The sequence below is a fragment of the Artemia franciscana genome, chromosome 4 (assembly GCF_032884065.1).
Source record: "Artemia franciscana chromosome 4, ASM3288406v1, whole genome shotgun sequence".
Taxonomy (NCBI): domain Eukaryota; kingdom Metazoa; phylum Arthropoda; class Branchiopoda; order Anostraca; family Artemiidae; genus Artemia; species Artemia franciscana.
This window is the reverse complement of record NC_088866.1, coordinates 48,263,195-48,290,841: the sequence shown is the minus strand read 5'-3', so window position 1 is coordinate 48,290,841 and position 27,647 is coordinate 48,263,195. Positions and strand designations below refer to the sequence as shown.

Genomic DNA, 27,647 nt, shown 5'->3' with positions numbered 1-27,647 from the left:
TAGGTTTTCTGTGTCAATTGATTTCTGATGACATGAATAAGTTTTAGCCTACTAACTTATTTAAATTATTCATAATTTTTAATAAGTTTAATTCATACTGTATTTCTGTAGGTTTATGCACACTAGTACATTGGATCATCTGCTTACAGCTAATGATATGGTTTCTGGTCAATAGTAACCAAAACTGTAAAAAAATGAATTTTGATACCAATAGATACATCAAAAGGATCGCATTTTAATGCTGATTTTAAATATATAAGTTTCATCAAGTTTAGTCTTACCTAGCAAAAGTTACGAGCCTGAGAAAATTTGTCTTATTTTAGAAAATAGGGGGAAACAACCCCTAAAGGTCATAGAATCTTAACGAACACCACACCATCAGATTCAGCGTAACAGAGTACTCTATTGTAGAAGTTTTAAGCTCCTATCTACAAAAATGTGGAATTTTGCATTTTTTGCCAGAAGGCAGATCACGGATACGTGTTTATTTGTTTGTTTTTGGTTGTGTTTCTCCCAGGGGTCATCGTATCGACCCAGTGGTCCTAGAATCTTACGAGAAGGCTCATTCTAACGGAAATGAAAAGTTCTAGTGCCCTTTTTAAGTGACCAAAAAAAAGTCACCGGATCAAAATTCTGAGATAGCCATTTTATTCAGCTTAGTCGGAAAACCTTATAACTATGTCTTTGAGGGCGACTTACTCCCCCACAGTCCCCGTGGGAGAGGCTACAAGCTACAAACTTCGACCAGTGCTTACATATAGTAATGGTTATTTGGAAGTGTACAGACTTTTTCAGGGGGATTTTTTGGTTGGGGGGTTGAGAAGAGGGGAAATGCTGGGGGAACTTTCCGTGGAGGAATTTATGGGGGAAGAAAATTTCCATGAAGGGAGCGCAGGATTTTCTAGCATTATTAAAAAAAAAAAAAAAAAAAAAATGAAAAAATAAATGTGAAAAAGTAACTGAAAGTAAGGAGCAGAATTAAAACTGAAAACGAACAGAAATTATTACGCATATGATGGGCTCACCTCCTCCTAATACCTCGCTCTTTACGTTAAAGCATTTTTAGTAATTTCAACTATTTATTCTACGGCTTTTGTGATTCAGGGGTCATTCTTAAGAAATTGGGACAACATTTAAGCTTTAGTGTAAAGAACGAGGCACTGACGAACCCCCTCATATACGTAATAAAAACATGAGAATACAGAAGTTCGTTACGTAAGCTAATTTGTAAGTTATGTATATCTTTTACTAATAAAAACATTTGTAGAAAATTAAAAGCTCTTGTTACCTTTCTAAGGAACCAAAAAATCGGAGGGCAACTAGGCCTCCTCCCCCGCTCCTTTTTTTCTCAAAATCATTCGATCAAAACTATGAGAAAGCTATTTAGCCAAAACAAATAAATGTGCAAATTTCGTTTTAATTATTCATCTGCGGAGAGCCAAAATCAAACATGCATTGATTCAAAAACGTTCAGAAATTAAATAATAAAAAAAACAAGTTTTTTTAACGGAAAGTAAGGAGCGACATTAAAACTTAAAACGAACAGAAATTACTTCGTATGTCAAAGGGGCTCTTCCTCATCAACGCCTCGCACTTTACGCTAAAGCTTTTTACTATTTTAAAAGTAAAGTTAAGAGAAAGGGTCAAACTTTAGCGTAAGGAGCGGGGCGTTGATGAGGAAGCAGCCCCTTTCAAATACGAAGTAAATTCTGTTCGTTTTAAGTTTTAATGTCGCTCCTTACTCTCCGTTAAAAAACCTTGTTTTTTTTATTCAATAATAGTTTAGAAACAAATTTGGGCTATATATTTGCACATTAGGGGTGAGGATAAAGCATAGCATACATTAAATGCGTAAACTGACCATTGTTGTATTCTTTCTATCGTTAGTCAAAGCAAACTAACCGGTTATTATCCCATCTGATCTTTGCCATCCAAATGATCGACAGTATAAAGAAGTTACTTGACCAGTTTTTTGTGTCGAAATTTTATACTGTCTAATATATAACTGATAAGTACCAAAAAAAGATCCGTGCAACCTGAAAAAATAAAGGCTGTAAATGAAAGTGAGGGACGGTCATGACATAACCATTCGTTAGTGTTGTATTTATTTATGTTGTATTTACGTTTGTAGTTCAGATTATGGTATCGTATAAGTCCTTAAATATTTATATGACATTACCTATGCTTTCCTTTATCGTGGTGGCAAAAAAAGAATATTTTTTACTTTTTCGTGAATTTGGATATAAAAGTTGTATTTTTACTTTCATTTGGATATCTTTTAAGCTTAAAACACTCATCTTTGGTTAATCCTGGCTGCCACAAGGGCCTTTCGCAAGAAAAGTAACTGATTTCAGATTTTAAACTTAAGTCACAAATCTTCTTATATACATTCGATGTTGTTATTCGTTATTCGGATTTGTTATGGTTATACCAGCAACTAAAAAGTCGACTAGACGCCCTGTGCGCCATCAATGACCATGGAGGATCTTCATTCTTTTATCCTGACTGGTCAACCATAGAAAATACGTTATTGGTTTTGTAGTTCTATGCAGTTTTATTTTTAACCAAAAGTCAACTACTTCTCCTATCCAGAAGGCAACCAATCCCTTATGAGTTCAACCATGAGTTCACCAATCCCTTATGAGGCTCACTCTTTATTCCCTCCTTTAAACTGCTATTTTAAGTTGTGATTCTTGCCATTGGTATCAATATTGGTGTCTTGCTATTGGTGTCAGTTTTTATCCCTAAAACGGGGCCTAGTCGTCTTAACTTAGCACCATATTTGTGCACAACTTATTGTTTGATAGATTGTCATTCAAATGGGTACCCAAGATTATTCTTAGACATTTCCCCTGAAAAACATTTGACAAATCTTTCTCTGTCTTTGGAAGTAACCACGCTTCGGCACCGTACTGTCGTTACGTTAGCTTCCTATATTCTGATCTTGGTTCGCAGACATATCTTCCTGTTTTTCCAAATGGTCAAAATCCTTAATTGGTTTTTGCTCTTTGGTACAATTAAGAAAAAATGTGCACCATTTTGTTTTTAGTAAGACGATATGGTCTGAGAAAAGCGCTAATTTGGCCCTGTCCATTGAGGTAGATTTATTTGGTTCTTCATCATAATGTCACTTTGATCAGTCTTTTGAATTTGTCTTGGTCGAATATGTCATAGCTTAAAATGTGAGATTGTGTACTTAGGACCCCTTTCTTTGTCACGAAGAATTAATATCCTAGAATATTTCGCAACAATTTTTCTCTCCAAAGAAGATATTGGTTGATTATCGATTTTGACTTTTTACAATAAAGTTCTGTCATTTTTATTCATTATCAAGAAGTTGTTCCTAGTGGATTTTTTTTTCTTTTTTGAGATCACCAAAACTGAAATAAAAGGACTTATTTCAAGCTGTTTTAAACAGCTTAGAACTTTAGGTTCTTTACGAGCTAGAAACACTTCATTTTGTGAAGTAGTTTCTAGTAGAGAATATTTGCTTTTAGATTTCTTTGTGTCCGAAATGAAAGGGTGCATTCTACACTTACTTTGAAAACGAGTTGGAAATTAAGAATGTGTTTCTTTAACGCATCTCATGCCACTGTTATCATCTCGACAACGCTAAATCAAAATGTACTTTGCAAAATCTATCTGGGCAATTTAGGTTTTTTTTTCGACTTTTCCAATTCATTTTGCTATTTAATGATGTTAGGACAAATCAAAAACATGTTGCTCAAAATATAAATCAAGGCTTTAGGCGATAAAAAGCTTAAGGAGGCTTAAGGAGGTATAAAAGGGCGCAGTGGTGTCAATCCATTTTTTTTGGGGGGGAGGCAAATTTATTGTTTTTTCAGTTCTCAATGAAAATACCAAAATAAGGCATTTTCAATAAAAATTGTCTCCCATAAAAGGGTATTTTTCAAAGTTTAATGGGATCATTCGCCCCCTGTCTTTTATGCCACTGAAGACTTGTCGTGTGAAGAACCCAACAACCTCACTCTTGTTCTCTGATCAAAAAAAAAAATCTTTGATACGTCCTTTTGCTTCTGCCCTTTGCTTTCAGCGCGACAACAAAGAAGAACGTTTAGCTGGTCATCAAAAAGAAGTATTGACAGAAAAATCGTAAAAGTCGTTTGGTGACCCTCCCTGCAGTTAGGCTGATTTGAAAAGGTTTTGAAACCGTATCGTTTCTATCCGTTAAGAAAATATTGGAGGATAGTATTTTTCCAACTTCATTTAATTTTTCATTTTCATTAAGGTATTAAAACGCTTCGAAGTTTTGGTACAGGTGTCGGGGACTTGAGGCCAAGAAGGATTAAATGTCCTTGAATTAAATGATTGTCAGGTATTATCATTTCTAAAAGTAGTGATGTCAAGTAGCTTTTGTGTCTTAGATGCCGTGAGATCTCAAACACTTTTTGTCTAATTTCAACTTTGTTTTTCTTACGTTGGCTACTCCTTTTTAAGAAAACTTGGATAAAAGTGGAAAAAGGAAAAGGGAAAGAAAACCAGCAGTGTTAGAGGACTAAATACGCCAAATTCAACCAAAATACCTGGCAGAATCAAAATATACAGTACAGTAAACATTTATAAAATGTAACAAAAAAAAATTGCAATGCTAATCAGGATTTACAAATAAGAGATACGGCAAATTAGAGTAAAAGTTCCACTTAAGGACAACTCTGGCTGGCTTTCGAAAATACGTCATAGCCTAAAACCAATGTATCTCCAGAAATTTCATTGGTTAACCAGCTCATCGATCACCCTTTACTAATCGTTCTGCGGAAATTAAGTCCATCGAAGTGATTCAACCTTTTAATATGCAGAAGAAGTTCCAACTCTTTAAGAGCCTTGGCCTTAACTCCAGCCCTGCCTCCTTTTTACTCTGTATTCGACTATCAGGTTGTAGTGATTATACTTGAATACTCGTCTGCAAAATTTGTTTCACAGTTGAACAACCGTCCTATAAATCAGCAAGATCACATAATTAGTCGGATATGACAGGATTGTGGGGGGGGAAGCTGTTTTAATTTCATTTTTCATTCAAATTTATCTGTGCTTGTCTCTTTCTGGGGATAGCCCTCCTGAAATATCTTACTGAAACAACCCCAACTTGCCCAATGAGGTCGCCACTCCTGAAACTTGGCTATTCTATTGATACTGTGTTCGTCTTTAGCTAAAATCTCTTGATATTGGATAACTATGTAAGGATATGTCCTCATTTAGGTACATGTTTGATTGTAGATCTTTCCATTTTTGGATTTTCTTCTTTGTTAGAATTTTATGTTCTTTTTATAATATCCTGATGTTTCCTCCTGCTATTTGTTTTCTGACTTATGTTTGTTGCATCCAGTTCATTACTTTCAGATTCTAATAAGTATTAAATGAAAAGCAAGTTATTTCCAACAGAAAGAAAGGAGCACCATTAAAACTTACAAGGAACAGAAATTATTACGCATATGAAGGGGTTTGCCGCCTTTTCAATGCCTCGCTCTTTATGCTAAAGTTCGAATTTTGTTCCAATTCTTTAAGAATGACCACTGAATCACAGAGGACGTTTAGTTAGAATAAATAGCTCTTTTGAAAGAAACAAAAAAAAATTGCGTTAAGAGCGAGGTAATGACGAGGGGGTGCCCCCCTCATATGCAAATATGACTTTTAACTTTCGTTTTAACTTTTAATGTTGCTCCTTACTTTCAGTTGAAAAAATTAGTTTTTTTCGTTTATTTCTCATCTTTTTTTAAATAATACTGAGAAAGCCCCCCCTTCAAAGAAAATCCCCTTCCCCATGAAAAAATCCCCCAAGGAAAGATTATCAAACGTAACCCCTCTCCCCCCCTCACCAGAAAAAAAATATCCCGTGAAAACATCTGTATACTTCGCAGTAACCAATACTATGTTGTATCTATTGGTATCAAAATTCCGTTTTTTAGAGTTACGGTTACTATTGAGCCGGATCGCTCCTTACTTACATTTTGTTACCGCGAACTGTTTGATAGTCCTGTAAAAATACGGTTTTGACCCGGCATTTGAGCAACAAAAAATTTTTTGGCACCAAAATGTTCCAAAAAATTCGCTTAATAACATATACAAAATCGGTGGCAGAAATGCCCCTTTTTACAGGGAAAGGGGCGAAAATCTTGAATTTACATTTCTGCTTTATTTTCTGGATTGAAAGGTCGTTTCCTATTAGGCTAATTTGTGTCCGGGGAGATCGAAAATAATATCAGAATTGGAAAACTCCATCGCTTAGTTCACCCTTTCCACCCAAGCAAGGTCAGGGGGGGATGAAAAATCAATATCTTAATTTTTGCAATGTTTGGTGGATTGAAAGGTCGAACAAAAATGACATCAGAATCGAAAAATTGGCATTATCAAATTTACGAATTGAAGACCGAAAAGGACATCAGTATTGGAAAATTCCATTTTTAGTACCTCGTTTTCACGCAAGCTAGGTCAGAGGGGGATGAAAACTCAGGATTTTAATTTGCACAATATTTGGTGGATTGAAAGGTCGCTTCCTGTTATTTCAAGTCTGGAGAGAACAAAATACATCGGAATGGAAAAATTCCATCACTTAGTGTCGCATTTCCGCCCTAGGCGAGGTCAGAAGGGGTAAAAATACCATTTGTGGTAATGTAATAATATAATACATAATTTAAAAAGGTTGGGATGTGGGGTTCTAGGGGATGGAATTTCTTATATCATTGTGTATTTTTTGTTTTATGAATTTTTGTTTGTTTCATCCTGTTTATCAAACAATTCGTGGTAACGAACTGTAGGTAAGGAGCGGTGCTGCTCAATAGTAACCAAAACTAAAGACAATGTTTTGATAACAATAGATACATCCAAAGCATCAAATTTCAATGCTTATTCAAAATATGTAAAATTGTAAAATATGTAAATATGTAAAAAAAATATGTATTCATTAAAAGTTACGAGCCTGAGAAAATTTGCCATATTTCTGAAAAAGGAGGGAATCGCCCCTAAAACATCTAGTGATATTAATGAAAATCGCTCCATTAGATTCAGAATACAAGAGAACCCAACTGGAGAGGTTTCAAGCGCCTATATACAAAAATTTGGAATTTTGCAGTTTTGCCAGAAGAAAGATCATGGATGCGTGTTTATTTAATTTTTCCCCCCAGGGGTGGTCATATCGAACCACTGATCCTAAAAGATCGGGAGAGGGCCTATTTGAAAGTTCTAGTTCCCTTTTTAAGTGAACAAAAATATTGGAGGACAGCTAGCCCCGTTCCCACGCTCATTTTTACCCAAAGAAAAAATGAGTGGTTAATTTAAAATTTTAGGATAGCCATCTTGTTCAGCATAGTCGAAAAATTCAATAGCTATGTCTTTGAGCATGGCTTAACCCCCACCATCTCTGGGGGAAGGGCTGCAAGTTAAGAACTTTCCCCATTGTTTACATATTAATTAATAAATAAAAACTTTCCAAAAAAGAAGTTTTTTTAAAGATAAGTAAAGGCTGTATTAAACATCAGATCAGAAGAAATAGAAATCTACAATAACTCTTCACTGAAAACAACTTATATTACAATTTTTTACTTATTATAACATCGAAAATAAACATAAAATTACAGTAAAATTAAATTTTGAACTGATTAGCTCTCAGCAATTAATATCTTTATATATCAAATATTCAGTTTAATTTAATTAGTTCTGTTCAAGATAAATTTAACTTTACTACAAACAGAAGTTAGGATACTGCCTCCTTCTCTAACTGTAAAAGTCTAAAGCCTACTGCGTCGTTGGTGCTTCACTGAAAACGAATTATGTTACAAATATTTTCTTTTCCAGTTATTAGAGCATTGGAAATGAAAATAAAATTCCAATGAAATAAAATATTAAACTGATGATCTTTCAACAACTAATAGCATGATATATCAATCGTTCGGTTTGATTTTATTTGTACTTTCTAAGACTGTTGAAGACACATACAGTTTTCAGTAAAGCGCTAATGACGTAGTAGGTTTTAGACTTTAACCGTGAGAGAAGGAGGCGAAACCCAAACTCTTGTTTGTAGTGATTTTTGTTCGGTTCAAGTTTGATTTGCTTATTCAACTTAAGTTTCAGTCGTTTTAAGATTTATTTATTCATTTATATTAGTGTCGATTGTATTTTGTTTGCTATGATTGTTTATTTAATTTCTGTTCGTTCTGGGTTTCGTTTATGCTTCAGTAGCAAAATATTTTTGTTTGTTTTAAGCTTGATTGGCATATTCAATTTAAGTTTTACTCGTTTTAAAGTTTATTTATCCATTTATATTAGTAACCTACCTGTTATATTTTTTTTCTATGATTGTTTATTTAATTTCTTTTCGTGTTGGGTTTCCTTTATTCTTGAATAGTAATTTTTGGTCGTTCTGAGTTTGAATCATTATATATTTCTATTTTTTTTTTTTTATCTTAAGTTAAATACGGACTTTACTTCTCTTTAAAAAACTTTTATTGGAAAGTTGACAGTTTTTCAAAATTCCCTATTTCAAAATAATTTTTTATTCCAAATTAAATTAACAGTCTTGACAAGAACTAATAAATTAAATTGATATTTGACAGATAATGATATTAATTGCGGAAAGCTCAAGATTTTGTTTCACTCAGTGACGGATTTAAAGCTTAGAAACTTCCAGGCCTAAGTTTTTTGCAGCTCCTTTTTGGCAAGATTCTTGGGGAAATCCCCAAAAATTCGGGAATGGTGAAAACTACTGGGCTGGTCTGGTTTCACTGCAATTTCCATTTTATTTTCAATGTTGTAATAATTACAAAAGAAAATGTTTGTAATACAATTCGTTTTAGTAAAGTGCCAAACATGTTGTAAGCCTTAAATTTTTACCGTTAGGGAAACGGGGAGTTGCCAGACTCTTGTTTGTAGCAACGAATATAGGTTTCTTTTGTAGTTTTGGAAAGAGCTAATGAAATTAAACTGACTTCACATGATTTTTGGATTAAAACATTGTTAATAATTTTTTTTCGGTTGGGGAGGGGTCGTTCCATGGTCAGGAGTCAGCTCCAATGTTTTTTGGAATACAATATCGTTAAAAGTTCTTTGGGGGTGGTAGGGTTGGGCCATGGAGGGGAGTGGGCAGGGGTCAGCTTCTTTGGTTTATCTTTTTTTTTCGGGGGTTGGAGGGGTATCGCGCCATGGAGGACCAGGGGTCAGCTTTCATAACTTTTGGAATAAAATATTGTTAACTAGTTGTTTTTTCCGGAGGGGGGTCGAGCCATTGAGGGGCAGGGGTGAGTTGTCATAATTTTGGGATAAAGTATCGTTAACAAGTTATTTATGGGGGGGCGCGGGCCATGCAGAGAAGGCCAGGGATCAGCTCCCTTAAGTTTCGGAAAAGATATCGGTCATGAGTTTTTTGAGCTTGGTGCGGTTTGGGCTTATCTGATCTTTGAACTGTTTTCACATCTCTCGCATAAGAACCTTAAATGTCCCCAGGGAATAACATAGAACGCTTGCTCCCGGGCTCTGGGGGTGTGTGTTAACCCTTGAGTTTTTGTTATCTGATCATTGTTATTATTTTAACAAAGTGGTTATCTCAAAAATTCGATTGGATGGACTTGTGGTAAAGAGGGTAGGGGGGCTAGTTGCCCTCCGGTTCCTAGAACTAGAACTTTCAATTTCCAATATAATGTTCCACCTCCGAAGTTTATAGGATCACTCCTTCAATAAAAACCTTACATGTCCCCAGAGCATAGTTTCCTTGCCCCCGGGTTCTGGGGGGTTGTGTAAATCTGGGAATTTTTTTTTTATTATATCATGTTGGTCTATTTTAGACAAGAAAAATTTGGCAGGTCACATTTTGGGAAAGATTGTTGGTGGGGTGGGGGGGGTGTTAGTTGCCATCAGATTACTTGACTCTCAAAAAGGGAACTAGAACGTTCAATTTCAAGTTATTTGAAATCCTTGGCTCTGGGGTTCTCCCAGCCTCTGGGGGTCTGTATATGTTGACCCCGACATGACCCCCCTCTAAGTTTATAGCAGCATAAGAACCATACATGCCCCAGGGCATAACTTACAACGCCTGCCCCTGGGCCCTGGAGGGTTGTATCGACCCCGAAGCTTTTGTTATCTGATCTTTGAAATTTTTAAAATTTTGTTTCGGATGTATTTGGGGAAAATTGGCCTTGTGTGGGGGGTTGGGGTTGGTTCTTAGCCCTCTTAGGACGTTTGACTCTTAAAAAGGCACTATAACTTCGGATTTCCAGTCGCATGAGCCCCCTCCGATATTTATCCGATCACCCCTTCCATATGAAGTGCCTTTGGGAAAAAATATTGGGGCCGTATGACCTCTACTATAGGTAACGCTATAGCGTTGCCTCTGATAGTATTGGCTATTGGGAAGTATGCAGACGTTTTAGGAGGGATTTTTCTGTTTGGGGGCTACATTGGAGGATCATTAAGTGGAGGAACCAAATTTTCACAGAGGGGGAGCCGGATTTCCCAGCATTATTTAAAAATAGACCAGAAGTTAAATAAAAAAAAACAGGATTTTTCAACTGAAAGTAAGGAGCAACTTTTAGACTTAAAACGGACAGAAATAATTACGTATATAAGGGGGGGGGTTGCCCCCTTGTCAATACCTCACTCTTTACGGTCAAGTTTTTTTTGTACTTTTAAAAGAGATATTTATTCTAATTATACGGGCCTTTTGATTCAGGTGTCATTCTTAAAGAATTGGGACAAAATTTGAACTTAGCGTAAAGAGCGAGCTATTGACGAGGGAGCAACCCTCTCATATACATAATAATTTCTGTTTGTTTTAAGTTTTAATGGTGCTTCTTCCTTTAAATTGAAAAAATGTCATTTTTTTATGTAATGACCTTCTGAATCTGTTGTATTTTTTTTTAGGCAAAGGCAAAAATGCATCATAATGTGTTGCTCAAAATTAAAGTATTCAATTTTCCTTTGTTTTTACACCAAAAATTTAGCTCCAATCGCGAATGAGTTTTTATTTACAAAGTAATCTCCCTGCAATAAAAATTTTCTACATTTTTAAGATGTCTCAAAAACAAAAGACGTCCAAACACAGAACACAACAAGAGCCAAGAGCTCATATGGTACTTGTGGCGAGGCCGGAAGAGCCAAGAGCTCATATGTTATGAGCTCTAGCAAAATTCTAAGAATCAATAGATTGCTTTAAAAGGAGAATCAGAGGCTTAATGCTGGTCGGGATTTAAAATAAGAGCTCTTGAGTCACGAGGTTCTTCTAAATGTCAAAATTCATTAAGATCCGATCAATTTATCGGATCAATACCTCAATTTTTAAAAAACACCAAAAACGAAAAGAACAATAGCGAATTTTTTAAGACAGTGGGAAACGAATTAGAATGAATACTTCGGCCCTATGTCCAAGGGCCGTCCTCAGCAATACAAATAAGAAAAAACAACTTACGAGAGGTGAAAATCTATAAAACTGAAATGAACAATTTTTCTTCTCCCTTCAGCCCCCAGATGGTCGAATCGGGAAAACGACTTTATCAAGTCTATTTGTGCATCTCCCTGACACACCTACCAATTTTCATCGTCCTAGCATGTCCAGAAGCACCAAACTGGCCAAAGCACTGAACCCCACCACCTAACTCCACCAAAGAGAGCGGATCCAGTCCGGTTATGTCAATCACATATCTACGACATTTATGAGCGTTTCCCAAGATTTCCGGTGTCCCCCTCCAACTCCCCCCCCAGTGTCCAAAGATCTGGTCGGGATTTGAAATAAGAGCTCTGAGACATGAGTTCCTTTTAAATATAAAATTTCATCTAGATTCGGCCACCCGTTCTTAAGTTAAAAATACCTCAATTTTTCTGATTTTTCCAAATTAACAACCCCCAGCTCCCTCAAAGAGAACGGATCCGCACCAATTATGTCAATCTCGTATTTATAACTTGTGCTTATCCTTCCCATCAAGCTTCATCCCGATCTCTCTTAAGGGTTTTCCAAGATTTCCGGTTTCCACGATTTCTGTTTCCCCCTCCAACCCTCTATGTCCCCGGATCCGATTCGAATTGAAAATGCAGCATCTGAGACACAAGATTCTTCTATATATGAGATTCTTCTATATTCATTAAGATCTGATCACCCATTCGTAAGATACCTCGATTTTCACGTTTTCCAAGAATTCCGGTTTCCCCCTCCAACTTCCTTCAATGTCACCGGATCTGGTCGAGATTTAAAATGAGAGTTCTAAAGCACAAGATCCTTGTAGATATCGAATTTCATTAAAATCTGATCACCGTTCGTAAGTTACAAATACCTCATTTTTTCTAATTTTTCCGAATTACCCCCCCTCCCCCACTCCACCAAAGAGAGCGGATCCGGTCCGGCTATGTCAGTCACCTATCTTGGACTTGTGCTTATTCTTTCCGCCAAGTTTCATCCTGATCCCTCTGCTTTAAGCGTTTCCCAAGATTTCCGGTCCCCCCCCCCCTAATGACACTGGATCTGGTAGGGATATAAAATGGGAGATCTGGGTTTCGAGGTCCTTCTAAATATGAAATTTCATTAAGGTACGATCGCTCTTTCATAACTTAAAACACCGAATTTTGTCTATTTTTTTAGAATTAACCCTCCCCCCCAACTCCCCCAAAGAGAGCAGATCCGTTCCGGCTATGTCAATCCCGTTTCTAGGACTTGTACTTATTTTTACCATCAAGTTTCATCACGACCCCTATACTCTAAGCATTTTCCAAGATTTTAGGTGTCCCCCAAATTCCTCTTCACCGGATCCGGTAGTGATTTAAAATAAGAGCTCTGAGTCATGATATCCTTCGAAATATCAAATTTCAATAAGGTCCAATCTCTCCTTCGTAAGTTGAAAATACATTATTTTTTTAATTTTTCAGAATTAACCCTCTTCCTCCCAACTCTCCCGAAGAGAGCAGATCCGTTCCAGTTACGTCAATCTCATATCTAGGACTTACGATTGTTTTTACCACCAAGTTTCATTCCGATCCCCCCACCCTAAGTGTTTTCCATGATTTTTGGTTCCCCCTTCCATCTTCCCCCCAATATCACCAGATCCGGTCGGAATTTAAAATAAGAGCTATGAGACACGATATCCTTCCAAACATCAAATTTCATTGATATCTGATGACTCTTTCCTAAGTTAAAAATACCTAATTTTTTCTAATTTTTCAGAATTAACCCTCCCCCAACTCCCCCAAAGAGAGCGGATCCGTCCAGTTACGTCAATCACGTATCTACGATATTTGCTTATTCTACCCACCAAGTTTAATCCCGATCTCTTCACTCTAATCATTTTCCAAGATTTTCGGTTTCCCCCTCCACCTCTGGCTACTGTCACCGGATCTGGTCAGGGTTTGTAACAAGAGTGCTGAAGCACAAGATCTTTCTAAATATAAAGTTTCATTAAGATCTGATCACCCGTCCATAAATTACAAATATCTCATTTTTCTATTTTTTCCGAATTACCCCCCCCCCCCCACAACTCCCCCCAATGAAACTGGATTCAGCCAGATCTAAAATAAAAGATCTGAGTTGCAAAATCCTTCTAATTATGAGATTTCATTAAGATTCGATCACTCCTTCGTAACTTAAAAATACCTCATTTTTTTAATTAACCGTCCCTCCACTCCCCCCCCCCCACAGACGTTCGAGTCGGATAAATGACTATTTCTAATTTAATCTTGTCAGGTACTGATTTTTCTCATTTTTCACAATTAACTCTCCTCCCTACTTCTCCAAAGAGAGCGGACCCGTTCCGAATATGTCAATCACGTATCTAGGATTTGTGCTCATTTTTTCCACCAAGTTTCATCCCGGTCTTTTTTTTAATTAACCGCCTCCCCACTCCCCCCAGATGATCGAATTGGGAAAACGACTATTTCTAATTTAATCTAGTCTGGTTCCTGATACGCCTGCCAAATTTCATCGTCCTAGCTTATCTGGAAGTGCCTAAACTAGCAAAACAGGGAAAGACAGACAGACAGACCGACAGAATTTACGATCACTATATGTCACTTCGTAAATACAAAGTGCCACAAAAACTTGCTAATACCACAGAAATTTACGAAACTTTTTCTAAGACCTTTTAAGCCCTGAAAGCAAGAGATAAATTAGGGTCTAACTCGGTGTCTTCAAGTATCGCCCTGATTTACGAACAATTAGCTACAACTGAAGCCCAGCTGTAGAAAATAAAAAGTCATCTGCTGGAAAATATAACCAATCAAACAGTTCGTGGTAACGAATTTGTAGTAAGGAGCGACCCGGCTCAATAGTAACCGAAACTCTTAAAAACGGAATTTTGGTACCAATTGTTACATCGAAAGAATCGCATTTTAATGCTGATTTTAAATATATAAGTTTCATCAGGACCAGTTATACCCATCGAAAGTTACGAGCCTGAGAAAATTTGCCTCGTTTTAGAAAATAGGGGTAACAGCCCCTAAAAGTCATACAATCTTAACACCATCAGATTCAGCGTATCAGAGAACCACTGTGTAGAAGTTTCAAGCTCCTATCTACAAAAATGTGAAATTTCTCATTTTTTGCCAGAAGACAGATCACGGATGCGTGTTTATTTGTTTATTTTTTTTTTTTTGTGTGTTATTCCTTTTTTTTCCCAGGGGTGATCGTATCGACTGAGTGGTCCTAGAATGCCGCAAGAAGGCTCATTCTAATGGAAATTGAAAGTTATAGTGCCCTTTTTAAGTGACCAAAAAAATTGGAGGGCACCAACCTAGTCCCCCTCCTACGCTCATTTTTTCCCAAAAGTCACCGGATCAAAATTCTGAGATAGCCATTTTATTCACCATCGTCGAAAAACCTAATAACTATGTCTTTAGGGACGTCTCACTCCCCCGCAGTCCCCGTGGGAGGGGCTGCAAGTCACATACTTTGACCTGTGTTTACATATAGTAATGGTTACTGGGAAGTGTACAGACGTTTTCAGGGGGATTTTTTTGGTTTAGGGGGGAGAGTTGAGAGGGGGTTACGTGGGAGGATATTTCCATGGAGAAACCTCTCATGGGGGAAGAGAATTTCAATTAAGGGGGCGCAGGATTTTCTAGCATTATTTGAAAAAACAATGAAAAAATAAATATGAAAAGTTTTTTCTACTGAAAGTAAGGAGCAGCATTAAAACTTAAAACGAACAAAAATTATTACGCATATGAGGGGTTTACCTTCTCATTATACCTCACTCTTTACGCTAAAGTATTTTTAGTAATTTCAACTATTTATTCTACGGCCTTTGTGATTCATAGGTCATTCTTAAGGAATTGGGACAAAATCTAAGCTTTAATGTAAAGAGCGAGGTATCGACGAGGGTTGAATCCCCTCATTTACGCAATAAAAATATACGGATATAGAAGTTCGTTACGTAAGTTAATTCGTAAGCTACGTATATTTTTTACCAATGAAAACGTTTGTAAAAAATTAAAAGTTCTAGTTGCTTTTTTAAGTAATCAAAAACTTGGAGGGCAACTAGGCCTCCTCCCTCGCTCCTTTTTTCTCAAAATACTCCGATTAATTGCAATTAATTCATATGCAAATTTCGCTTTAATTATTTATATGCGGAGAGCCAAGATCAAAACATGCATTAATTCAAAAACCTCCAGAAATTAAAAAAAAAACAAGTTTTTTTAAATGAAAGTAAGGAGCAACATTAAAACTTAAAACGAACAGAAATTACTCCGTATATGAAAGGGGCTTTTTCTCCTCAACACCCCACTCTTTACGCTAAAGTTTCTTACTCTTTTAAAAATAGAGTTAATAGAAAGAGTCAAACTTTAGCGTAAAGAGCGGGGCATTGAGGAGGAAAAGCCTCTTTCATATACGGAGTAATTTCTGTTCGTTTTAAGTTTTAATGTTGCTCCTTACTTTCATTTACTTTCAGTTACTGAAAAGTTCAATGACCCAAATTCACTGAACAAAGAAGGTACTGAACTGATAATCGGCCAGGTTTATGATTCAATAACGCTCGAGTTTAATCCAAAGTTTGCAAAAATTGAGCAGGCTCTACTAGGTAGTCTGAGAATTCAAATTGAAAATTTGGAGGAGAGAATTGGACGAATAGAAAAAAAGCTTGATAATTATGATCAAGAGTCCATGCTTGATATCCTTGTATTTCATGGGTTAAAGTAGTTACCTGGTGTAGACACTCATACGACAATATCTAACATTATAAATAGCAAAATGTCTGTGCTGAGCCCTTTACTTTATTTAGTTTACGTGAACCTGATGCGCGTTTATCTAAAGGATACATATATTACTAACATTATTGCTAACAAAATTTGCAAAATCTGCAGATAATTTAATAGCAAAAGCTCATATTACTCTCAAAAGATTAGAGATGTTTACAAGTTTAAGTTTAATGTGTGTGAATGTAAAGAAAAATTTTTACTGACATTCTGTGGAGTGGATGATTCTGCTGATGTAAGTAGTAAAGTTCTATTTGGTGAAAATACTATTTTACAAGATATATCAATGCGGTACCTCGGCTTCCATATTGATTCTATTCTATCGTTAAAGCATCATAGCGACATTATCTCCACCAAAGTTGCACTTGGAGGTGGCATCCTCAAAAGATTGAAGCATATTCTGCCAGAACGTACTATTCGCACGATATATTTTGCAATAATCTACCCATATATCATACGGATGTTTAGTCTGGAGAAGCAATTTTTATGTTAATTACAAGCTACATGGTTTTCTCATAGTTTTGATCGGACGATTTCGCTAAAAAAAAAGGGGATGGGAGTGGAGGCCTAGTTACCTCCCAATTTTTGGTTACTTAAAAATACAACTAGATTTGTTTTATTTTTTTACAAACGTTTTTGTTAGTAATAAACATAAGTATCTTACGAATTAGCTTATGTAACGAACTTATATAATTGTATATTTTTATTACGTATGTGAGGGGGTTTGCCCCCTCGTCAATACCTCGTTCTTTACACTAAAGCTTGAATTTTGTCCCAAATCTTTCAGAATGACCCTTGAATCACAAAGGCCGTAGAATAAGCAGAGGTATTGAGCAAGATATTGTGGAAGAGAATAACCCCCTTATATAAGTAATATTTTATGTTCGTTTTAAGTTTTAATGTTGATCATTACATCCAGTTGAAAAAAAAAATAATCTTCTCATTGTATTTTTGTAAATGATGCTTGAAAATCCTGCGACCCCTTCATGGAAATTCTCTTCCCTCATGAAAAATTCCTCCATGGAAAGATCCTCCCACTTAACCTGCCCCCCCCCCCGACCCACCCTAACCCCAACACAAAAAAGGCCCCCCGAAAACGTCTGTACATTTCACAATTAACAACTATTATGTGTAAACAATGGTCAAAGTTTATAAATTGCCGCCCCTCCCCCGGGAACTGTGGTGGATTTAGTCATCCCCAAAGACATAGTTATTAAGTTTTTGACTAAGTTAAACAGAATGGCTATCTTAAAATTTTGATCCGGTGACCTTGGAGAAAAATGTGTGTTGGAGGGAGCCTCGGTGCCCTCCATTTTTTTGGTCACTTAAAAAGGGCACTAGAACTTTTAATTTACGTTAGAATTAACCCTCTTGCGACATTCTAGGACAACTAGGTCGATACGATCACCCCTGAGGAAAAAAACAAAAAAAAATACGCACCCGTTATCTGTCTTCTGGCAAAAATAAAAAATTCCACCATTTTTATGATAGGGGCTTGAAACTTCTACAGTTTCTTGGATATGCTGACTCTGATGGTGTGATTTTGTTAAGATTCTGTGACTTTTAGAGGGTATTTCCGCCTATTTTCTAAAATAAGGCACATTTTCTCAGGCTCGTAGCTTTTGACCGGTAAGACTAAACTTGATGAAACTTATATATTTAAAATTAGCATTAAAATGCAATTCTTTTGATGTAACTATTTGTATCAAAACTTTGTTTTTTAGAGTTTTGGTCACTATTGAGCCTGGTCGCTTCTTACTACAGTTTGTTACCACGAACTGTTTGAAAATGTAACTTATAAATGAATAAAGTAATACATTCTACTATAACGTTGAGATAGAACTTACCAATGTCTCAGGTTTTCCCGTCCCTTGTTTGTTTTTGTATTTTTTTCTGCCCATTGTGAAAATTCAAATGCTAAACTGTTATCTGACTTGTAATCAACCAAATTCCAATGGTCAGCTGTTATCAATTAGACCTTTGAAAAATCTAAATTCCCTTTAAATCCGGTCGTAATATTCAAGGAAGTCAACAGACTTTAAATATTCTGGTACAACCCTCAAGGAGCAATTAAGCCAATGAGAAAGGAGGAAATCTCGTAACGTATTTCAATGTTATTGGGAATAGAATTTGCTTTCAACCTAGGAGATTGACCTTAAGGGCTAAACAGGTGTACGTTTTTATGGCACTGAAGTATTAGTCAAGTGATATATAGCAATCGCAAATTCTGTCGGTCCCGGTTTTTCTACTTTAGGCACTTCCAGGCAAGCTAGGACGATGAAATTTGGCAGGCTTATCAAGGACTGGACCAAAATAAATTAGAAATTTTCATTTTCCCTTTTTGGCCATCTGAGGGGGGGGGCGGTTAATTCGGAAAAATAGAAAAAATTAAGTATTTTTAACTTACTAACGGTTGATCAGATGTTAATGAAATTTGATATTTGGAATGATATCGTGTCTCAGAGCTCTTGTTTTAAATATCAACCTGATCTGGTGACATTTGAGGGAAGTTGGGAGGGGAAAACCTAAAATCTTGGAAAACACTTAGAGTGGAGGGATCGGGATGAAACTTGGTGAGAAAAATAAGCACAAGTCCTAGATACATGATTGACATAACCAGAACGGATCCGCTCTCTTTGGGGTAGTTGGGGTGGTTAATTCTGAAAAATAAAAAAAAATGAGGTATTTTTAATTTACGAACGGGTGATCGGATCTCAATGAGATTTTATATTTAGATGGATATCGTGTCTCAAAGCTCTTATTTTAAATCCCGACCGGATTTGGTGACATAGGGGGGAGTTTGGGGGGACCTAAAATCATGGAAAGCGCCTAGAGTGGAGGGATCGGGATGAAACTTGGGGGGAAAATAAGCAGAAGTCTTAGATACGTGATTGACATAATTGGAACGGATCCGACCTATTGGGGGGGGGGTAATTCTGAAATATTAGAAAAAATGACGTATTTTTAACTTACGAAGGAGTGATCGGATCTTCATGAAACTTCATATTTAGAAGGACCTTGTAACTCAGATCTCTTATTTTAAATCTCAACCGGATCCAGCGTCATTGGGGGGGGGGTTCAGTTGGGGGGACCGGAAATCTTAGAAAATACTTAAAGCGGAGAGATCAGGATGAAGCTGGATGGAAAGAATAAAAACCTGTCTAAGATACGTGACTGACATAACCGGACCGGATCTGCTCTCTTTGGTGGATTTGGGGGGGGTATGATTCGGAAAAATGATGCATTTGTGCAATGATGCATCGGATCTTCATGACTGTTTCATACTCTTATTTTACTCTTAGGAACTTTCTATGTTTCTGTGTAGCTAAAAAAAATACATTTAATATAAAAAATATAAGACATTTAATATAAAAAGGAAAATAAAATAAAACCTTTTATAGAATTATTTTTATTCTACTATGTTTATTCTTCGTAAATTTCAGAAGACTGAAAAGTAAATCTGTTTATATTGTCTCTTAATGATTCAGATTTATGTTCTATGCTGACATATTTTACTTATAAAACTTCATACAGAGACCAAGTCTACTTCTCTTTCAAATGAACAATGCCCAGGGCTACTTGCAAATTATGCCATCAATGCCCAGGGCTACTTTTATATTATGCCATGTCTATAAATAGTTCTGTTGTCTGAGGATTTGAACCTTTAAACATACAAAGTTGGATAAATGCGTACAAAATTTAACAGAATTTTTTGCAAATACAGAAGAATGTTTTGATTTGGATGACGGACCTGGATTGTTTCTATACTGTTTTTTTGGATTCCAAGCGATTGGATTACTTAATTTATACCGTGTCAACACTTGCTATGAGATTAGTTTGTTCTTAGCAAACATTCCTATCGTCCCCTACTTAATAAGATTGCCTAAGTAGGTTTAGAGATGTGTTTGCTACTCGATAGAGGTTTTGAGGGGAGACTTGAATTCTAAATTAAATTTTTCCTCGTGGATACTAATAGCAGATCGAGATGAAATTGCCTGAATTATTGAATTTTGCTTTCTTGATTCGATGGTTAAATCCTAGATGGTTTTTGATGATTTTGAATCCCCTGAGGTCAGCTAGTCCCTAAGGTCTCTTTGAGTTATAAATCTTTGGTAAATTTGACTAGTTTATTGAGTTTGAACATTTGTAAAGTCATTGGACTTTTAAAAAAAGTAAGAAATGAAGACAACAAGGTGAAATAAAAAAATATGGAATGGCACTGCCTATTTAAGTGTAAACAGAAAAGAAGAATCTCTGGCCGTTTGCACTCTCTCTAATGACAGGCATAAGAAAAGGGTATTTTTCTTTGGGGGGGGGGCAGGAGTTAAGTTTTGAAAAAGCAAATTATATGGAGCGAATAATATATTATTAGAAAACTGTAAAATCTTGAGATTCTGGGACGTGGGGGTCTAGGAGCTTATGATAAGGGGGAGGCCGAAGACTCTCTGTGTACGCATCTTTTAGATGAAAACGTTATGTTTCCAGATTTCAGTTTAGAATTTAGTCATATGCTAGGTAAGTTTTCTACCTTTTTTCATAATGTTTGTGGGTTTCTTTTTTAAATAAATCCCACCTCTTTTCCTCTCATTGGCACTAACCTAAAATAAAAAAAAATTCTAACTACAATTTATATTTTACATTAATAAGCAGCCAAAAAAGTGGTCTTTGTATAGTTGTACTTTTACCTTTTCCGAACCAATTTTTAAAATAAACTTAAACAGGTTTATTTAAATTCAAAGACAATTTTCAAAATCAGAGGTGAAAACTATTTGCTTTTGACCTGATTTGCTTTTGATTTTGTGGCCACTTTAAAAGGGGCAATATGGTAGCATAAGATTTAAAAATTACACATGGGCTGGTTTCGAAGACGTTTAAATTGAACTTGTTAGGAGTTTCAGAAACCCATTTCCCAAGGGTAGGAAACATGAAATTAAAGTCATGTAGAATTTATTCACTCAGGCAGGAGAGATGCAGTAAATAGGCTGGGAGTACGACTTATGATGAACAAGGAAGCTGCTCATTTTATGACCAAAAACAACAAAGTATTAGTCATAGCAGTATAAGCATTTCAAATAAATAGACAAAAAAAAAATTACATTTTATTTGAAAACTTTAATTCGTTCCTTGTGTTCACGGGTTTGTCCGTGTGTCTATCAGTGTTATAGCTCCAGAAGTTGATATGTGTTGATGTTTGAATGCCATGTTCTATTTTATTCTTCATGTGTTGACAAGTTCTGTTGATTGCATACCTCCTTTTCTGTCATGGAAGCTAAGGATCCACATCTAACATTCTGAGGACACTAAAAAAAAAAAAAAAGAAGTCATCCTTTCTCTGCTAAGTTAAAAACATAGAAAAAGCTATTATAGCATAGGTACTCGTATTAAAATTACAATTGGCTATTTCGTATATAACGAAACATGATAGAACAAGAACTGAAACCATTTCTCCAATCAAATGGAAGCGCACAACTTCATATAGAGCTTCAAACCCGTTGGCCTACAGCTTGTTCTGATTACCTGAATGAGAAATTATTTAGAAAATGAAAAAAAAAGTTGCGTTTGAAACTTCACATCCATCTGGAGACGATGGAGGGAGGATTGCTAATTGAAGCGAAGATGGCTTAGAAAACGAGAAGAAACCATCTTTTTTTTTTTAACTTCAAAGACATCTGGAACCGTCTCCCTGCTTGGCATTATGTCATCGAAGCTAAATATTAAACCTACACTCCAAGTTCACATCAAGAGACAAGTCAAATAAGTGGGAAAATAGTTCGTTCTAATTACTATTATCGGAACAAATAGATCTGGAAACAGTTCTACCTCTTTATTTATTAGATGATCAAGTTATTTAAAATTCGCTATCTATTGTTAAACTAGAACGAACTTTTACCACCACTTATGAACGCAATATTATAAAAACTATTTTACTTCATTACATTAAAAAAAAGTTTTTAGCATCTTAAGAGTGGTGTCCAGTTTAACTGATCTCATTACTAGCCTATTGGTACTGTTGATTTTGGTTTGGTTGAGTTGAGATTCCCAGACACTGTTTCGAAGCGGGTTTTACCTAAGTCTCTTATTTGGTATCTTCGCGGTGCCTTTACGGGTGGTTCCAAATGGACTATATATTCCTTCTTCTTTTCAGTCTTGGAAGCTGATCCACATCTAACGCTATGAGTACACTGTAAAGTCTCCTATTGTTATTTCTTCGCGGTGTTTTCTCCTAGTTCTAAAAACGAAAATAGTAACGAAGTAACAAAACAAATAAAATAGTAACAAACAAACAAAACAAAGTAGAAACAATAGGGAAAATCTTATATAATCTTAAAAATCATATATATATATATATATAAACTTACTTCAACGATGTTCAACATTAAAACTAATAAATGATTTTAAAAAAAACACTATCAGTTTTAATCCTCACATTTTAATGTAAGTTATATATATATATATATATATATATATATATATATATATATATATATATATATATATATATATATAAACTTACATGAAAACGTGAGAATTAAAACTAATTGTGTTTTTTAAAAATCATTGATTAGTTTTAATTTTGAACTTCGTTGAAGTAAGGATGCTAGGGCTGTTTATGAAAAGTTTTCTAAAAAATCATTATTAGGTTTAATTCTCATATTTTAGTGTAAGTTTATATATATATATATATATATATATATATATATATATATATATATATATATATATATATATATATATATATAAACTTACATGAAAACGTGAGAATTAAAACTAATTGTGTTTTTTAAAAATCATTGATTAGTTTTAATGTTGAACTTCGTTGAAGTAAGGATGCTAGGGCTGTTTATGAAAAGTTTTCTAAAAAATCATTATTAGGTTTAATTCTCATATTTTAGTGTAAGTTTATATATATATATATATATATATATATATATATATATATATATATATATATATATATATATATATATATATATATAATATATATATATATATATATATATATATATATATATATATATATATATATATATATATATATATATATATATATATATATATATATATATATATATATTTTCATTCTCTTACTGTGCCGAAGACGGCCTTTGGAAATAGGACTGAAATATCCACTGAATTGATTTCCACTGTCTTGAAAAGATTTTCCCTATTGTTTCTACTTTGTGTGTGTTAGTTACAAAAACAGATTTTCATGTCAGCATTAGGTTTTGGAAATCGTCGTTACAAGTAGCATTACAAAGGGAGTCAAGAAGACAGCTACCAGGGAAGGGTCAAGCATTAAAACGACCTGATTGGTTGGCTTTAATACAGCCTCGGCAAGTCGCTAATTAGAAAAACCCATATGAATCCATTATCAATTATAAAATCTTATAAACCTCTATTGTGAATTATAAAAACTACTCTATTATATATATATATATATATATATATATATTTATATATATATATATATATATATATATATATATATATATATATATATATATATATATATATATATATATATATATATATATATATATATATATATATAATAATAATAATTATTTCGTATAGTGTATGAAACGGAGCTTTGATTAAGACCAACTTTCATAAATTCGATCTGAAAGATTTTTTTTATCTTTTAACAAAATAATGACTAGAAAGTTGAAAGCTATAGTCTACTCACGTAAAGACATTTCTTTGGTTATACGTGACAGAACACAAGATGGTCCTTGATGTATGCTAGGTGGTGGACCTACTTTCAGTGGTGATAAATAAATTGGAATACGTGATTCAAAATATTTTACAATATTCTTAAGGGAAATAAACCATGTATCACTTTACGTTACAAATTAAGTTTCAATAAAAGCAAGTTTTACTATGAGAAATAATTTACGTGATGGGATTACTATTATTTAGTTCGGTCACTACTCAAAACAACGGGACTCTATTTCTTCTCTCCATCCTTATTTAGACCTCCTATCCCCTCCTCAATACATAGGGAAAGTGCATCTCTATATGCATCTATGGAGAAACTTTTATCATGAAAAAATGGGGTAATCAATTCTTCTCCACCCAAAAACTTTTTGAATAGTGTTAGTATATTCAGAATTAAAACATATTCCCTGCAAAGGGCGGTCTAAGTCAGACGTTACAGATATAGCTATCAGCTTTAGTCTATTCTTTGGCAAGGTCTGAAAAAAAAACACTAGATTTCTCATAATTTTTTTTTTGTTTTTGTTCGCACGAAATCCAAAGTGTGCTATCATATCCAATGAAATTTTGTAACTTCAAACTTCAACTGGTCAGAATATTTTTTTTGCAGGAAATGTACTCTGGATTTGAACGACAGAATCTTCTCTGTGCTACTACTACTACTAACAACTCACATCAGCACCAATCCGTCTGAGGCCAATGCAGCAACGCACGCTCCTTTTCCGTCCCTATCTACTCGAAGCCTCACTCTTTATACCCTATCCAGAAGTCCATATTCTCTTAAATCTTTCTGTACGGCGTCCTCTCATCCCATTCGGTGACGACCTGCTTTTCGTTAGGCTGGTCGGAAAGGACAATCTTTAGCAATCTGTCATCCTCTATCCGCAGAACGTGCTCTGACAATATCAACCCTTCTCTCAGTATAGCCCTAGGAAGTGGGATTGAACCACACTTTTCGTACAGCTTATAGTTTGAGATGCGTTCAGTCGGTCGGGTACCCAAAAGAATCCGTTGGCAGTTTCGTTCGAAAACATCTAGCAAGTCTTCCTCTGTTTTTCGGAGTGTCCACGCTTCAGAGCCATATTTGATCACTGTCATCACTGTAGCTTCTAATATTCTAATTTTGGTCCATAGAATTACCTTACTATTCTTTCAAACCTTTTCTAACTGTGAAAAAATATCATGGGCCTTGGCTACTCTACTTATAAAATATAGTATTATCTTAATAAGTTTGATGGCATAGTCCCTAGCATATTCTATACTTTATATGCATAGACATAATCAATCTTCCCACCCCAGGATTTCTGAAATTTTAGCCTTCACACTCCATCCTTGCCTGTACATGCTCTATAGATTTTTTCAGTGCAATTTTGCTGGTTGTTTTTATTTGTGAAAGCACTAGATATCTTTCCTTTTCTTTTTTTATTGTTTAATTTGAGAGGGGACGTTATTGATCCTCGGGTAGTTCGTAATCGGGTAATTTTTAACTACAGTGGGTAAAAAACTTGTTTTTGTAGGGTATATATTCTATATTTTAAAATAAACCTTCAAACCCCTGACACTTATTTTTCCTATTTTTGACTGGTAAACTGCGTAATGACTTTGCCCCTTTGTGCCCCCACCCCTACTGCCTGATTTTTTTTAACCTTATTAGTGAAACTCTTGCTAATTATTACGAATTCTGTTTTCAGGTATGTGACGATGAGTGGCATCACTACACAGTTAACGTTGAAGACCAAGACATTCAGTTGTACGTGGATGGTGTTTTATTTAAATCAGATGCTAGAAATCCCGAAATTATTGATGATTGGCCCTTACACCCTGCTCCTGGTCTTAATACAACTGCAGCAGTTGGGGCTTGTTGGCAAGGTAATTTAATAACTATGAAACGTTTCTTAAAAGAAATTTTTTTCCTCTTGGCCGCCCTAAAGCGGTTCAACCCTACGATGAGTACGTATTCGTTGTAATAATGGACAATCATTTGATGTAGAACTTATGCAAAAAGACCAAAAAATAAGCTTATTTGTTTTTTCTTCAAATCGAGGAGCACTCTCATAGATGTAGAATTTCGCCTCGGCAACCGTATTTCCCACCACCTGGCGGAAAATCGTTTATCGTGAGCGAATATTTGGGCCGCTTCTGTTTTAAATCAGGTTTAAAAAATATATATATATATATATATATATATATATATATATATATATATATGTATATATGTATATATATATATATACTAGCTGTTGGGGTGGCGCTTCGCGCCACCCCAACATCTAGTTGGTGGGGCGCTTCGCGCCCCCCCAAGCCCCCCCCCGCGCGCGTAAGTCTTTACGCGCCATATTAGTTACGCGCCATTGTAGTTGTGTCCCTTTGTCCCACCTGTGAATAGAGATAGATATAAATATATGTTTTTAACTACGTAAAACATGCGAATATACAACATTCTTCGCTGTCCCATTGTCAGTGCATATAAATAGATTGTCAGGTTTACTGACTCTTGAACATGCAACATATAATTGTCCATGGGAAAAACAATCCGTATTCAGATCTATACCTCATTATTCCAATGATGTGTCCCTGTGTCCCGGTCGTCATTTATATTCCCTGTGTCCCGGTCGTCATTTGTGTCCCGGTGTCCCAGTTTGTAATTTCTCTTTGAGTGTCCCGGTCGTCATTTATATTCCCTGTGTCCCGGTCGTCATTTGTGTCCCGGTGTCCCGGTCTGTAATTTCTATTCGAACAATCCCTGTGTCCCGGTCGTCATTTATATATCCCGTCTGTGCCCCCGGCGTCCCCGTTGTAGTTGTGTCCCTGTGTCCCGGTCGTCATTTATATTCCCTGTGTCCCGGTCGTGATTTGTGTCCGGGTGTCCCAGTCTGTAATTTCTCTTTAAGGTTCCCGGTCGTCTAATGAGAGAGATTTTGATTGTCTAGATCAATTATGCTTTTAGATAGTTTTCCTTATACTACATAGAAATGTTGAACACTATTGATACTCCCAAATATTCTTTTAGTCACAGAATTTATTTATTTATTTGTTTGTAAACCCGTCATACAAAAGCAAGAAGACGGAGCAGTAAAAGAAAACAAAATAATAAAACGGTAATGACCACATTTAAACACTTCGCAAAATACAAGACAAGCAAATATACGGAAGAAACCAGAATAAAAAAAGACAAGAATATAAAAAGACTTTAATGCGAACAAATATAATTTACAAAATAAATTTATGAAAAAAAAAATCTTCATAATCAGCCACATACTATATATGCTGCAGAATAATAATATTTTAACAATCTTACAAGAATTATATTATTATTATTATTATTATTATTAAAAAATGTTGTAAAAACCCGTCACAATTACACATAGAACAAAACGGAGCATAGGAAAAAAGAAAACACAACAGATCACTGCTTAAGAGTGTGGGACCAATCATTTGAATTCTCATCTATTTTTCTGTTAAGTTTCGCTATACATGTGACAACGGCAGCCTCTGGGTCAGCAACCTTGAGTTTCGCAATAGTGAGTGAATTTCTATACCACGGAGGCAGATGAAGCAGATACTTGGCAAAGTGAAAGAACATGGATCGGATTTTACTCTTATCAGGTTTAGTTAGGAGTGTCCAGATGGGTGCGGTGTAGAGGATATGGGAAGGGCAACATCATTATATGGACTTGCTAGAAGAGGTCGGTTGAATCGAAGTTTACAAGATGCAATGGGAAGCGTATGCTGCTGAGAGTCTACGTTTGATTTGT

At 35.4% G+C, this 27,647-nt stretch overlaps 1 protein-coding gene across 2 annotated transcripts in view; it reads left to right on the top strand.

The window, feature by feature from the left end:
* LOC136026533 (calsyntenin-1-like) overlaps positions 1–27,647 on the top strand; it is a 241,190-nt gene that overhangs the window by 141,014 nt on the left and 72,529 nt on the right. For both annotated transcript variants that reach the window (XM_065703206.1, XM_065703207.1), the window contains exon 9: positions 25,584–25,761. In XM_065703206.1, coding sequence (XP_065559278.1) covers positions 25,584–25,761 — 178 coding nt within the window. The remainder of the gene's footprint in view (positions 1–25,583; positions 25,762–27,647) is intronic.